The 14,749-nt window shown below is 37.6% G+C and overlaps 1 protein-coding gene across 1 annotated transcript in view; it reads right to left on the bottom strand.

Moving 5' to 3' along the window:
• Positions 1 to 436: 436 nt before the first annotated feature.
• Positions 437 to 14,749, bottom strand: part of DNAJC12 (DnaJ heat shock protein family (Hsp40) member C12) — a 314,683-nt gene continuing 300,370 nt past the window's right edge. The window contains exon 5 of the mRNA XM_044056381.1: positions 437 to 5,241. Within this exon, the coding sequence (XP_043912316.1) occupies positions 5,147 to 5,241 (95 nt within the window). The 3' untranslated portion in view covers positions 437 to 5,146. The remainder of the gene's footprint in view (positions 5,242 to 14,749) is intronic.

The following is a 14,749-nucleotide window of genomic DNA, read 5'->3' as shown; positions in this document are numbered from 1 at the left end:
CACACTCTGTAGTTTCAGCAATTAGAGGTCTTAGAATACAATCTGTACATAATCAGGAAAAGTAACTAATTGCATATGTACTCGTATGTTACATTAACTTACTTGCACAGAGCTCTATGCTTAATTCATGTTAATTGCATCTAATTACAAGCTGTCTTATCAGTGGTCTGATAATTTTTTTCTATGTCATGCACTCTTCTTCTAGGAAGGGCAGGTAAGACAGGTGTTGTCTTCACATGGAATAACAAATGCAGGTGGAGAAGCAGTGAGTAACCACTGTCCTCCTTCTCCAAAGGTGCAGCTTTACATAGTAATGCACAATTTGTCCTACTTGGCTTTTGAAAAGATGATGTAAAGAGAGTTCCAAGACTGGAAGAAATATTACAATTGGTTAGAAAGTGTCTCAAAATAAATGAAATCTCCCAAAGTCAGACTATGCATGTTATGCCATTTATTAATAGAGAAACAGCCTTAAAAACAGATAGTCAGCCATGTGTAGTTCTCCATTAGTAAGTATCACTACATTTCAATATAGTTTTTGGGTGCACCATGAAAAGAGCACTAGAAAATCCTAATGCAATACATGAATATGTCCTTATTATTCTACTGTATGTATAGTCAGCAAGGTATAAAAGGGCATATGCTCAGTATTCATTAAAAACTAAACTCACAGACATTACAGTCTGAGGAAATTTTATCTGCTTTTCTTCTGCAGACATCTTATTTAACAGAGTGGTCTTCTTAGAGGTAAAAATGTTTCAATACATTTGAAAATATAACCAAACAACTAGACAGCAAATACATGGATAAATCTTGCTTTATGCAATAAAGAGGTTTCACATTCAATATCAATAGTTTATTGTCACATAATTCTTTACCATCGTTGCCTTTTGTATAAAACCTGATGGCATTGTCTTAGAACTTTCAAAATGTTGGAGACTGAACAAGACCAAGCTGAAGTAAATAGTGACTTTTCTTTCTGCTAAAGTTTACACTTCCTTAATGATACCAGCAAATATGTAGTTCAGTGGTAAAAGGGTGAAAGTAAAAGACTTTTGTGTACAAGGAAATTTACTTTAAATGCTGTCTAACTACAGAATAACAAATACATCCAATATTGTAGTCCTCATCTTACTGTGGCGAATGCAGTGTGGTAAATGCAGAGGTAGCATCTGTTTCATTTTGTTACATTTTAGCTGCATACATCAAAAAAGGACATAAATAAAACCAGAAACATGACCAGTCTGTATTATACAGAAAACATTCACAATTCTGGACTGACAGAAATACAAAATAACTCTTCTGTAAATAACAATAAGCTATGGAACATGTCCCTTGCTTTACTGTGCCAGTACAGAGTAGAAGATGCTCCTAATTCCCCCTCTTCCAACATCTTCTGCCAATAAAAAACTTTACCTTTCTTAATTTCATTCATTTTCAGTGTTTAAAACCAATAAGCAGATAAATTATAAGTACAATTGTACTATAAATCGGTCTTTAGTATTACAATCAAATAATTGGTAATTTTTCAGATTAAATGGGGATTTTTCAAATTAAAAAGGAAGGTGCTCTTTGTGATTATTGTAGAGATAATCTAATCTTACCACTGACAAATGGGGATCCTGATATAAAATGCCATCACTACAACAGCTGAATGAAAGGACGCTTAAAATAGTACATAAGATATATACAAATATACACATTATATATAGTAATGATATACAAAAAAGTACAGAGAAAATGGAAATGTCATGCTGACAAAATCCATAAGCTAAACTGGTCTACAGGTAGACACAGACAAACACACACACATGCATTGTTCCTCTACTGAGTCTTTGTCCTGGGTCTATATTAGAAGCACAAAAATGCTTCTGAGCGAATATGGAAACAGCGACACATATTCATCGAAATGCATTTAAGCGATTCGATGAATATGTCATAGGGCAAGGAGATACTTGGCCAACTTAATGGAGTTTCCCTTTCCTTCCTTATAGTGCGATCTTGGAGTTGGTATATTTAGTTAGGGGAGGTGTGGGGGGCAGAACTCCCCACCTGTTTATGGTGTTAAATTTTTTGTTTTTAGCGAACGGCCTTGTAAGTTTTTTCCCTAGGGAAAAATTTGCTTAAGTGGTGGTTCACTATTTTTAGTTTCGTGCATTATGTGTCGATTTTTATGTAGTCGCACATATGCACTTTCGGTCTTGTAATATAGAACCTTTGTCCTACATCTTCTGCATATGTATACATACTCAAATGCTGGCTCACTGTTTTATTTTATTTTTATCAGTCAATTTGAATCTAGTTTTCTCCCTCATAATTATCTCAGAAATTATTCCTTCAGTCCTCTTAGCTGTAAAACTGCACAGAAAAAGAACTACAAAGCTGCAATGCCCTACTTATGCTATAATGATCATGTAAGATTTATACATTTTTCTCTAAACTCATATGATGTCACATTGCTTCCATTTATTGTTTCAACTGATATTTTATATTAAAGTAAAGTACCATTATGAACATTATCTGAAAAAAATGAGTTCAGCAGATACTAATATCATTGGTTACTCAGGACTCATTAATACACATTTAAACAAAGCAGGAGATCTAATCTTACATTTTCTTTATTTAATTGTTCAGTCATCCTGTTGGTTTACATGTATGGATAACAGTTATGTGGAGGCTGGTAATACGTGCAGTAAACTGACAGGATAAAGGCATGGTAGCCAAACACTTTGGAGTTTTATGTAGATTCGGTAATAAGTGTCAGAAAGGATCAGAGGCTAGGAAAGTCATTACCCATATCTTAGATCTTGGCAAAAAAGGCTTCCCTGGACAATCTGCCTTGTGAAATCTATATCATAAGCAGAAATGCAAGCCTATAGGATGTGACTCAATCTCCCCAAAACTTCAAAGATAAAGTTTTATTCCTACTGCTAACTTCAGTGGCATATACAAAGCTTAACAAAGCCAGTTCATTTTAAATAACTATGCCACCCCATCTAGTAATTTACTGCCCTCAGCAGCCAATTACTTTTTAGTACACTACCATGCAAACTTCCCAACAAATCACTTACTTTTATAAAATGTATTTTAAAATGTAATCATCACTGATAGAGTATGTAATTTAACAAGATTTATGAGTACATAAATGTTATTGTGGCCAAACTCCAGTGAGTACATAAATCTTATTGTGGCCGAACTCCAGGTATCTAATATACCCAAGTGACGTAATACATACATTGGGCTCTACACCTTATACTCTCTTAGAATGTGGCTGTAACTTTGTAAATATTACAGCTCTTACCTAACTGGGCATATAAGTGCTAGCAAGTCTCTGGTTCTTTTTACAATATATGCATATATATATTCATTCACTCAGTCTCACACATAAGACACACATGTAGACAATTCATACCCCTTCACATATGGCACTTCTTTGGGATATGGGAGAAATCATAACACTTACCAAAAATCGGACTGTGTACAGGTAAGATGCACAGACTCCACAGAGAAGATGTGCCAGCTCAAAAGTGAGTTGAAAACCAAGAGCTGTGAAGCAGCTATGCTAACCATGGGGACACTGCGGGACCCTAAAATGAAGTATAACCAAAATAAAATATAAAGAATGTTTATTGTTTTTATTTTCTGCAGGTTTGCCAGAAGCTATGAAAATAATTTAACCATTGCAGTTACTGGCTTATTTTTGTACATTAAATACATGTTAGGTGACAATGAGGCCCTATATTTCCTTATAGGCTCATAGGTTCATAAGTAAGTACTAGGCTAGCTGCCTTTGCAGGCCATTTTAAGCCTACCCAATTTCTTTTTCTGTGCTTGAAATAACCTATCCCATTTGGTTATACACTGGCCTTACCCAGCCCATGATCAATAATTTAATATTATCCCTAATGAGAATAAATGGGATCATACCATAATTTGAGGGGACCCATGCATGGGATAAAGCTTTTAGGAGCTGCACCTGTCCATTTAGTAGTACAGAGGGCAGTCCTGTGGTAAATTTTCAGTTTCCCATCCATCTAAGTTACGCTTGAAAATGGTCAAGGATGAACTTTGTTTTACGTGACTGGGAAGTCTGTTCCACAGCAGCAGTATCCTCTGTGAAATATACCTGTCCCTCCAAACCATTCTGTTGATGTTGTAGAAGAGGTTTAGAACCCTAGACCTTTCTTTTCCTTGCTGTGCAAAGTTGGTTGCTTCAATCATGGTTTCACGAAATTTAGCCACATTATACAACTGCTATACAGTGGACTGTGAATGACCACTATGTTGGATTGTCAAAATTAAATGGAATTTGTGTAATTTTCTGTAATGCCAAAATATCATGGAATGTAGGAGGTTAACACCAGAATTTCACAACACACAACTAATTTTCAGATTAAAATGAAGGTAAAAAATCTAACAATTTCTAGTAAAATAAAAATGAATAAGTGCAAGACTTTATTAAGAGGCATACAACACCTAAATTGGACAAAGCCTTACAGAATCCAAAGGCAAATCCCCAAGAAAACAGCAATCAGTTTAAAATATTTCCATGATTAGTTTGCAAATTAGTCTGATGTATTGCACATATTTATATGCTTACATTATTGGGATAGAGTAATCTGCATTTTTTCATAAAATGAATAATGAAACGCTTAATAAAATAATTTTTTTGAGTGACTGTGTTGTAAAAGGTAGCAAATTATAACAAATAATTTTGTTTTGAAACTTTTTGTGCACAGATTCACATTTTGGGGCATTGCACAATACTTTCTCACCAATCACTATCCAGGGTTTTGAACTTCACTATTATGTAGTACTAATATGTAGTGAGTCATACTACAATGTGCAAAAGAAAAAAAAGGCAAATGTGTCTACTCTGAAAAAATCATAGTGGAGTACAGTTTAAACAGAGGAAGTCTGAAAGATCTGACCCCTACCAGTTCAATGAATGATGTGTGTGCCTGGCTTTATACAGAAACATGCATTAAATATAATAAAATATAATATAATACAAATATATAACAAGCAAGATAATACATTTAGAAATAGTAATAACATTAGATACAATATTTAAACAGAAACAGAAATGCAGCCATGATAGAAATATCAAAGTGAAGGCTTCATTTGGAAGCATTCAGAAGAGCTGTCAGATTTCATAGTTTCTAAATTTCCTCAGGAGGTCAGAGGGTGCATCAGCAGACCAACGAAAGCGCATATGCCAGTAGTTCACATCTGACATCCCTGGAAAAGGAAAATAAGTGAGAGGTTTAACTGCCAATATCAGGGTGATCTGTTTACTAGTTACAGTTGTCAATATGTAAATTGTAGAGAAAATCACAGTGCAGCAAAATCTGTAAGTACAACAAGACCTTGGAAATACAAAGGTTTGGACCTCAGACCTGTGCAGGTGAAGAAGCCATCCACAACCAAAGCATATATATGTCAACATCAACACAGACTAAGTCATACTATACAGATTTACAGGCAACCAAAAATGTCCAAAACACAAGGTAGGAATATGGTGAACTTGTACAATCAAATGAACTGCAAAGATAAAAATCAGTCTTCTCCATATTTTAGAGTTCAAAGCATACAACAAGATCACAAAAGTAACAGTCTGCATTTACAAAGTATAGCACCACACAGGTCTAGTATCAGTGCAAGCACTATGCAATGATTGCATATAAGTGTGATTATACATATGTAAAGAGACATTTGACAAATGTTTTATGTGGACTGGAATGCTGCACTTCCCACACTGCTGAGTTTTATTATAATAAACTTCAGTGTGTGACGATTACTTGAAGCAATCAAAGTTTTTATGTATGTATGCATGCATTTATTTATTTATTTACAAAAATCAAGTATTTGCCTTTCTCTATTCTTTGGTGACTTTGGAACAGCAAAGCAGCATTTTCAAAGCTTTGTATTTGAATATTACTATTTATTGCACTTTGTTTATTAGGATAGCCACCGTAAGGCTTTTATATAGGGAATATGGAGAAAAAAGCTCTTCAAAAAATCAAGTCCAGTTGATATTAAGAATCCACCATTTCTGACACAGGCATAAAAAATTAACATAAACGTTAAAGTTGTTGTTGTGTCTTTCGACTTTTCCCAGTTAGGGGTCGCACAGCGGAACTCCGGTCCACTAATAAACGTTAAATTCAGAGACAATAAAAGAAAGAGCAGTGCAATGGAGTCAATTGATTACCAAACGTGTGTACAGTGCATTTAAAGTTATTTCATAAATGGGAGACTAAGATATAACAGAAGTTCACCTGATTCTGTTAATAGTGTTTCAGATAAAACTATGCAGTCCACATCACTCACCTGTTTAGAAAAAAGCTATAGCACATAAACAAACAAAACACCTAGTTTGTTTTACAATGATCCTATAATTTGTCTATGACTTCTTTAAACTGTAGGTTTTTTTACAATATTTATTCATGGTATTTATCTTCTTGATGGTCCCCTGCCATAAACAAACTTTACAACAAAAGGAAGAAACTGTTGCAGAAAAGAGGAAAATTCCAGAATGCAAAAAACTTCCTTACCAGCCTCAGTAAGAAACTGAGATCCCTCATAAAATCCTCCAAAGCTAGTTATGAAAATAAAATTGCCAAAGATTCGAAAGACAACAACAAGGCATTCTATAACTATGTCAAGAATCTAAATGGCAATGCTCAGATCTGCTCTGAGCTAAAACAGAATGGCATTAAATATACTGATCCCAAGGATATTGCCAATATCCTGGCAGATCGATTCAGTGCCAACTTCACCCCTCTCTCACCCCCTAAATGGCCCATTTCAATACCGGAAGATTGCCAAATTCCGGTAATAATGGCCACACAGGTAAAAAACGCACTCTCCAAAGCTAAGAATACAGCATCCATGGGACCAGATGACATCCCGGGCTGTGTACTACATGAACTACAATATGACCTGGCACCTCACCTAAGTGTCATGTTTAATCATAGCCTCACCTCAGGTTTCGTGCCCACTGAGTGGCGCACAGCTACAATTATACCACTCCACAAGGGGGGATCCACCTTGGATCCCGGAAACTACCATCCCATCAGTCTGACAAGCCTTATCTGCAAGGTGATGGAGCGTATTATCATGGAACTTATAAACAAAGACATTGGCAACCTTCAAATACTGGACCCCACCCAGTTTGGGTTCGTGAAGGGCCGATCTTGTCTCCTGAATTTGATTGACTTCTTCGAATCAGTCTCCAGAGCCATGGACAAGGGTAAGGTGGTCCACACAGCCTATCTAGACCTTGCCAAGGCCTTTGACACCATCCCCCACTTTGGAATCATAGATAAACTTACTAAGCTGGGCATTAATCCTTACGTCACGTAATGGGTTGCTAACTGGCTTACTGATAGAACCCACACCGTAAAAGTAGCCAACTCCAAATCCAGCTCCAGACAAGTGACAAGTGGAGTACCTCAGGGTTCAGTCCTGGGACCGCTCTTGTTTGGCATCTACTTCTCTGAAGTACAGGCCAACACTAAGGGACTCTGGATAACAAACTGGGAGCCATTACTGAATCCCCAAATGATGTGGATACTCTACAAAAGGGCCTTACAGAAACAGATGCTTGGTGCCAGAGCCATGGGCTCAAGCTCAATGCCAAGAAATGTATAGCAATCCCCTTTGGGAAAAAACATGTATCCGTGAATTACCATATAGGTGGCAGTACACTAAACACCGAAAGTTTGATAAGAGCCTTAGGGACACAGGTGGACAGTGGTCTCACCTTCGATAACCACATCGCCACAACAGTCAGGAAATCCTTCTATGTGGCACACCTCATCACTAAGGGCTTTTCATCCAGAAAAAAGGAGGTCATTGTCCCACTGTACTCATCCCTCATTAGACCCATTATAGAATACAATGCCCCATTTGGTATGTACCTCTCAAGACATCTGCAACAACTGAAAAGGCCACAGAAATACCTCACTAAAAGAATCACATGCCTAAAGCAGATGCCCTACGCTGACTGCCTTAAAAAACTCCAGCTATACTCTGTTGCATATCGTCTACTCAGAGGCGATCTTTGCTTAACATACAAGGCCATGTCAAACCCAGAGCTGTTGGACATGCTACACTTAAAGAAATCCCAATCCCTCAGAGCCACATGCTCCAGGGATCTAAACCTTGTCATCACAATAACCAAAACATGCTGGAGGGATAGGTTCCTGACCCAGAGACTCCCCAGACTCTGGAATAGATTGCCCATACATGTCAAGCAGAGTGCCTCTTTGGTCCTCTTCAAAAGGAACCTTGACGATTGGATGGGAGAAAGGAAATTCACCCCGGGGATCACGTCAGTTGCCCTGCTAGACAGGGGTCCAGGGAAGTAAATAGTGTGGGAATAAATAACCAGGGAATTTTTATGGCTAGGCTTGTATAGGCCCTAGGGCTGATAGCCTAGTACCAACCTATGATGTATGAGTTTAAATAAAATTACCAAATATATAAAATAGATGCCCTTTTCTTAGACCTATCAAATGCCTTTGATATGGTTAGCCATGACAAACTCATCTGCCACCTCAAAAACCTAGGATTAGACAACCAATCAATCTCCTGGTTCGACAACTATCTTAAGGACAGGCAACAAGCAGTACGGTGGAACAATAACTTGTCTCCACTTTTATCAGTCACTTTTGGGGTACCTCAGGGATCAATACTGAGTCCCTTGCTATTCTCAATTTTCACAAACAATCTCCACTCAGCAGCAAATAGCACTAGCCTTATCCAATACGCAGACGATTCCACTATAATATGCAGTGCCTCAACCTTGCAAGAACTACACAATAAAACCCAGGATAATTTCCACTCAGTTGAAAACTGGCTTACTGACAATGGCCTCATTCTTAACCCCAAAAAGACCAAGATCCTGCTATTTCACCCCTCACAAAATACCAGCCTTACCATCACTTTCAATATTCACTCTAAAAATGGTACACTTATCACACCCAAATCTCACACAAAACTACTAGGCATCACCATTGATAAGTTAAACTTTGATATCCACATTAATCTAACTATTAAAAACACTCACAGAAAGCTAGGTAGTCTCTACAAACACAAATCATACTTGACCCATACTGCTAGGTCCACAATTGCTCGCACTCACTTGCTCTCAACATTACTTTATGCATTCCCAATCCTAACAAATCTATCCAAAACAGAAAGCAGCAAACTGGCAACCTGCTATACTCAAATAGCCAAATTTGCTAATAACTCATCTTTTAGAACCCATCACTGTCATAACCTAAAACAATTGGACTGGCTTGAACTGTCAGATTTATTAATCTACAATCAATGTATCATTACTTATAAGCTGCTCTCCCACCCAAATAAAACACCAGCTTTAAGCAACCTAATTCCACAGATAAGTTACTATTAACAGTTACTAGATCACACAACCATGCTGGTGACTCCCTCTACTCATCTTACATATCCAAAATTTGGAACTCCCTGCCTCCATCCATTACCCTGGAATCTTCTCTATCCAAATTTAAGAAATCTGTCAAAAGCCATCTCAGCAACAAATGGTTATGTCCCTGCTCCACACCAGACTAACTTCAGTCCTACTCCACTCCTGCTATAACTCTTGCCTTAAACACATAATCTCCTTATAGGACTGTTTAGTCTTATCAATACCACATTCAGATGCATGATATGACTCTAGATAGATATTTAACATACTTTATTGTTTGTATATGTATTGATCATTATATATGTCTTTGTGAATGAATTAATAATGTGTGCTCATCTATATTGTCTGGTTAAATATACTAGAAACATGTAAAATATATTGTTTGTATGTCTTGCAAATGTGTTTCTTTGGAGCTTTTCTCCCCAGGCCTCCACTGAAAATGGACATGTATCCAGTTGGACTATCCCGGCTAACAAATATAAAATAAAATAAATAAATAAATAATGTCTAAGGCATTATACTGAGCAATTAAATCAAAGCTTTTATATAGGGAATATGGAGAAAAAAGCTCTTCAAAAAATTCAAAGTAATTTTCTAATAGAACGTTTTAGCAAGCATTAATTCTCCCACTTTAGCCTAGCATTTCTATTATACAAAACTGTTCATGTAAAATATGGGGTTTACAGCATTAATACTAATGAGCTAATGATTTGTATGACATGAAGAACACTGCAGTTTTATAGGAGAGTTCTCACAGAAATCATTCCGAATATACACCTCATGAAGGTTAGACAATAATTTACTTTCTCTGAGTGATATCTTTTAAGCTTACTGACAAGACATTATCAGAAGGTGGATAATATTTTATGAAACTGAAAAACTACATGTGTAAAAGTACAAAACTTATGAAAACAAATCTATTTTATATTTAAAACTAAAAAATATTTAATTCATTATAAAAATATCTCAAAAGCAATTCCAAGCTCAGAAAAATGGTCAAAACAATTAAAAACCAAGAATCGTAAACTAAAAGAATGTTGACCAAATGTCTTCCAGTAAAATGGAGAGCTTTTGCCTCAACTTTATTAGAGATTTCTTCAGAATAGAAACACAAAGTGTTCTATAAACCTTTAAATAGCCATGTAAACTATCTGATTTAAATCGTGTGACCAAGAAATTAGGTAACTAAACACTTAAAGGTACATACCAAATAATACATACAAAAAAAGCACACAAAAACAGATACCAAACAAAAAATGTTCTTACAGTCTGACGGCCCTCATGTTTGAAACACAGTTAATAGATATGTCTTAATTTAAACCTGGAGATAACCCAGAATTTAATCTCAGTTGTGACAGCGACTCACTGTATTCAATCATATTTTCCTAGTTTCCACCTCATACTGGATAAGGAACTTGTTCCAATGCGAAAATATGAACTTTTTCAAACAGGTGCATTGTTGTGCATGTTTACTAAGGGCATTAGTTGAGTCTTTGTTTTTATACTATAATTATGCTAATAAATCCTTTGTCTGAGTGGGTGTTCTGTCTTCCCCACATACAAACAATCACAGGATTTACAATAGATAATATAAACCACCCCTTTTTTCCCACAATTATATTGTCACACACAACCAATGGTCTTTTTACATCCTGGTACAGACAGATTAGTCGTGTCATTGATAAATATGCAATGGTTGCAACAGCCACACAAAGTCATTTTTCTAACATTACCTGAGCAGGCAGACTTAATGTAATTACTTTCAAGCTTATCCTTAAGGTTACTGTTGTTTTTTTACACAAATAAATGCTCATCACCCAAAACTTGCTTGGGGAACCACTCTTAATGTTTAAGTCCCAATTATGAAGTAGTATGTTTTTAAGATACCTATCATGCTTATCAAAGGGTAAATATCATAACAGTTTTAAAACTGACACTCTTATGCTGGACATTTGTTTTTCTAACTGAATCAGGTTGCTTCAAAATAGGTGGAAAGTCACTGCCCTTCCTACTGGAAATTTCAGTTGCCTAATTGTGGATTAATTCCTTGGGGTATCCTCTCTTCAAAAACATAGAAGACAAAATATCCACTTTTTTCATGAACTTCTCACCATGTGAAATTAGTCTAGAAAGCCTAATAAGTTGATCTTTGACCAACCTTTTCTTTTGCCAAATTGAGTTTTGGCTGTTAAAATAAAAACATGTTAAAATAGGTAGGCTCCCTATAAACACTAAATTCAAATTGCCCCACAGTTAAATTTTTGGAAATGTTGATGTCTAAAAAAATTCATAGTTAATTTATCATATTGAAAAGTAAATAACATTTTGACAATGATGTAGTTACCCTGGGTTGCCAACTTCCCAAAAAGGTACTGCAATGCATTTCTTGATACTGAGTTTTAATCCATGGCTTTGACCTCAAACATTTGTCTATGTTAAGGCTTCCTGAAGGGTGTTATCAGCTTGGGGAGAGTCAATGACTTCTCCCAATTTCTAATCATCTGGGAACTTGGTTAACCAGATGCCTTTGACATCGGCTTTGACATCCGAGAAGTAGATGCCAAAGAGGAGTGAGCCTAGCACAGAGTCCTGGGGGACTCCACTGGTTACCAGCCTCTTTGTGGCAGTGGCTTCAAAGATTCTAACCTCCCTGATCCTACTGGTGAGCCAGCTGGCTATCCAGCATGTTATAAAGGAGTTGAAACCTAGTTCTATACGGTTGCTGACAATGCCCAAATGGGGTATTATATCAAATGCTTTAGTCGGATCTAGGTAGGCAGTATGCATCATTTTCCCCTCATCCATTGCCTTAGTGTCCTTTTCAAAGCACTAGAGTCAGTAAGCATGACCTTCCTTTGACAAAGCCAAACTGGGATGGAACAGTGTCTGGAGGTCTCCTATGCCCTTGCTGATAATTTCTATGGTAATTACTTCCATGGCTTTGCAAATAAGACTATAACAACACCCTACGTACCATTCAGTGATGACAGACCTGGGCACGCATGTTGACAACAACCTTACCTTTGATCACCATGTCTCCACAGTTGCAAGAAGGGCATTCTACATTGCTCATCTCACAAGTAGGGGTATTGCCTCCAGAAAAAAATAAATTATAACCTCCCTGTACTCTTCTCTCATAAGGCCAACAATTGAGTACAGTGCCCCTTTTGGTATGTAACTTTCCAAGCACCTGCAGCAATAGGAGAGACCACAAAGTTTCCTCACAAGGAAAATTCAAGATCTTCAGTATGTGTCCTATGAGGATCATCTGAAATCACTGTCACTTTTTTCTGTTTCATACAGACTACTCAGAGGCAATCTCTAATTTTCATATAAGGCAATATTTTACCCTGCTCTGTTGGAAATGCTGCATATCCGTAAGTCAAATGATACACGGGTTACTCGCTCTAAAGGCCTTAACCTGGTATGTGACATTAGTAGAACCTGCTAGAGTGACAGATTTGTCTCCCAGAGGTTACCACACCTTTGGTGCAGACTCCTACTTCATGTCAAACAGAGTACATCACTGGCCCTCTTCAAACGCAATATGGACAATTGGATGGGTAACCGTATATTCACCCCAGGAGTTCCACCTGTGTCCCTCTTGGACAAGGGCGATAAGTGCTGACTGTGGAAGTAAGGGTAAAACTTGGCTAGGGTTGAAAGGGCACTAGGGTCATTAGCCTAGTAACCTCCTATGATCCTACAACTAATGAGTCGGTAGTTTCCAGGATCTATTGAAGGTCCTCCCTTGTAAAGGGGGGATGGCCATCGCAATCTTGCATCTCCGTGGCACAAAGCTTATTTTAAGACTGTAGTTAAATAATGACTTCAGAGGTCCTGATAAGTCATATTTTAGTCTACTGAGGAGGCATCTGGGACCCACTGAGGCTGAGCTCCTAGGCTTAGTGAGTGCAAACAGTATATGCTCCCTAGTTATAGTTGGAGGGGTTATGTTTGAGGGTATTTTTGAGGGGATGGTTGGGAGGTGAGAGGGAGGTAAAGCTGGAAATTAGTCTGTCCACTAACAGGTTCACTATATTTTCAGGCTCAGTGTATGCGGCACCATTAACCAACATTCATCACATTGCTATGTGCTGCCTTTGAGGTTTCTGAGATAGCTGTGCAAGGCCATATAGTTATCTTTCTCCTGGAAGGCTATCATAACCTCAAAGTTGGCTTTGCTTGACCTAATTAGCCCTCTTAGTTGCCTATTTAGTTTGGTGAGAGTTTTTATCTTTATGGGAAGTACCCTTCCAGATTTTTGCCATTATTTATTTTCCTTTTGTTGTATATCCTGTTTGATTTGGGATGCCACAAGGGCAGTTTGTTTCTGGGGCTAGTCCTGGGCTTACCTCTCATAGGTACAGCCGCCTCTATGCAGCCACTGACATGGCTGTACACAGCTTCTTTGAGCAATTCAGCTTGGGGTTTGGAGGGCACAGAAGTTTGACAAACCATCACTTAATAAAAAGTAATTTGCCTTGGAATAGTTCCTAACTATTACTCGTTTTAAGAAAATTACATAGTTGATTTTGATTCTGAAGGAGACAGCTTCATGATCAGATCTTACCAGGAAGGATGAGACATTGGGGGGAGGGGGTTCAGTGTTCTTCCATTTTTGTGAGCACAAGGTCCAGAATGTTGGCACCTCTAGTGGTTATATTCACTACTTGGTCAAGGGTGATTGTATTTATGAAGTCCAGGAATCTCTGTACCTATAGATAGGATTCCCAGTCTATAGAGGGGTAATAAAGCTTCCCATGAGTAGGGTGTTAGCTTGGATGGTAAGTGTCTCCAGAAGGTCCAAGTTTGCATTGTGACCTTCTTGGGATGTGGAGGATGACCAATAAGATATGCTACAGGATTGTGTCTACGGTGATCTGCACGTGGAGGAACTCCAGCATGCTATCCTGTCTGACCACCAGAAAAATATGCCTGTTACTGAAGCATATTAAGACATCTCCACCTTCAACCCTTGTCTGTGTAGTTACTGGTCTAAAAGTGGGGAAGGCACTGAAATCTTGCACTGTTACAGATATATTTTTTTCCTAGGCTTATCCATGCACACTGTGCAATAATGTCAGTGTGGTCCGTGCATACTAGGCTCCTGGTGGACACCACCTGCTTCAGATGATTGATCACAGAACCCATATCACCTTTGTCTGTTTGGGCTAGAGACCCCAGACTTCAATGGGGGCTACTTGCAAGGAATAAATAAATATACATCCTCTTCCTGACAGAAAGAGTGCAGGCAAAAGATGCTCAGTCTCCACAACCCCTTATTAAATT

The sequence above is a fragment of the Protopterus annectens genome, chromosome 14.part0, assembly GCF_019279795.1.
Source record: "Protopterus annectens isolate FY-2018-M chromosome 14.part0, PAN1.0, whole genome shotgun sequence".
Lineage (NCBI taxonomy): Eukaryota > Metazoa > Chordata > Ceratodontiformes > Protopteridae > Protopterus > Protopterus annectens.
The sequence above is the reverse complement of the archived record's forward strand: the minus strand, read 5'-3'. Positions and strand labels throughout refer to the sequence as shown.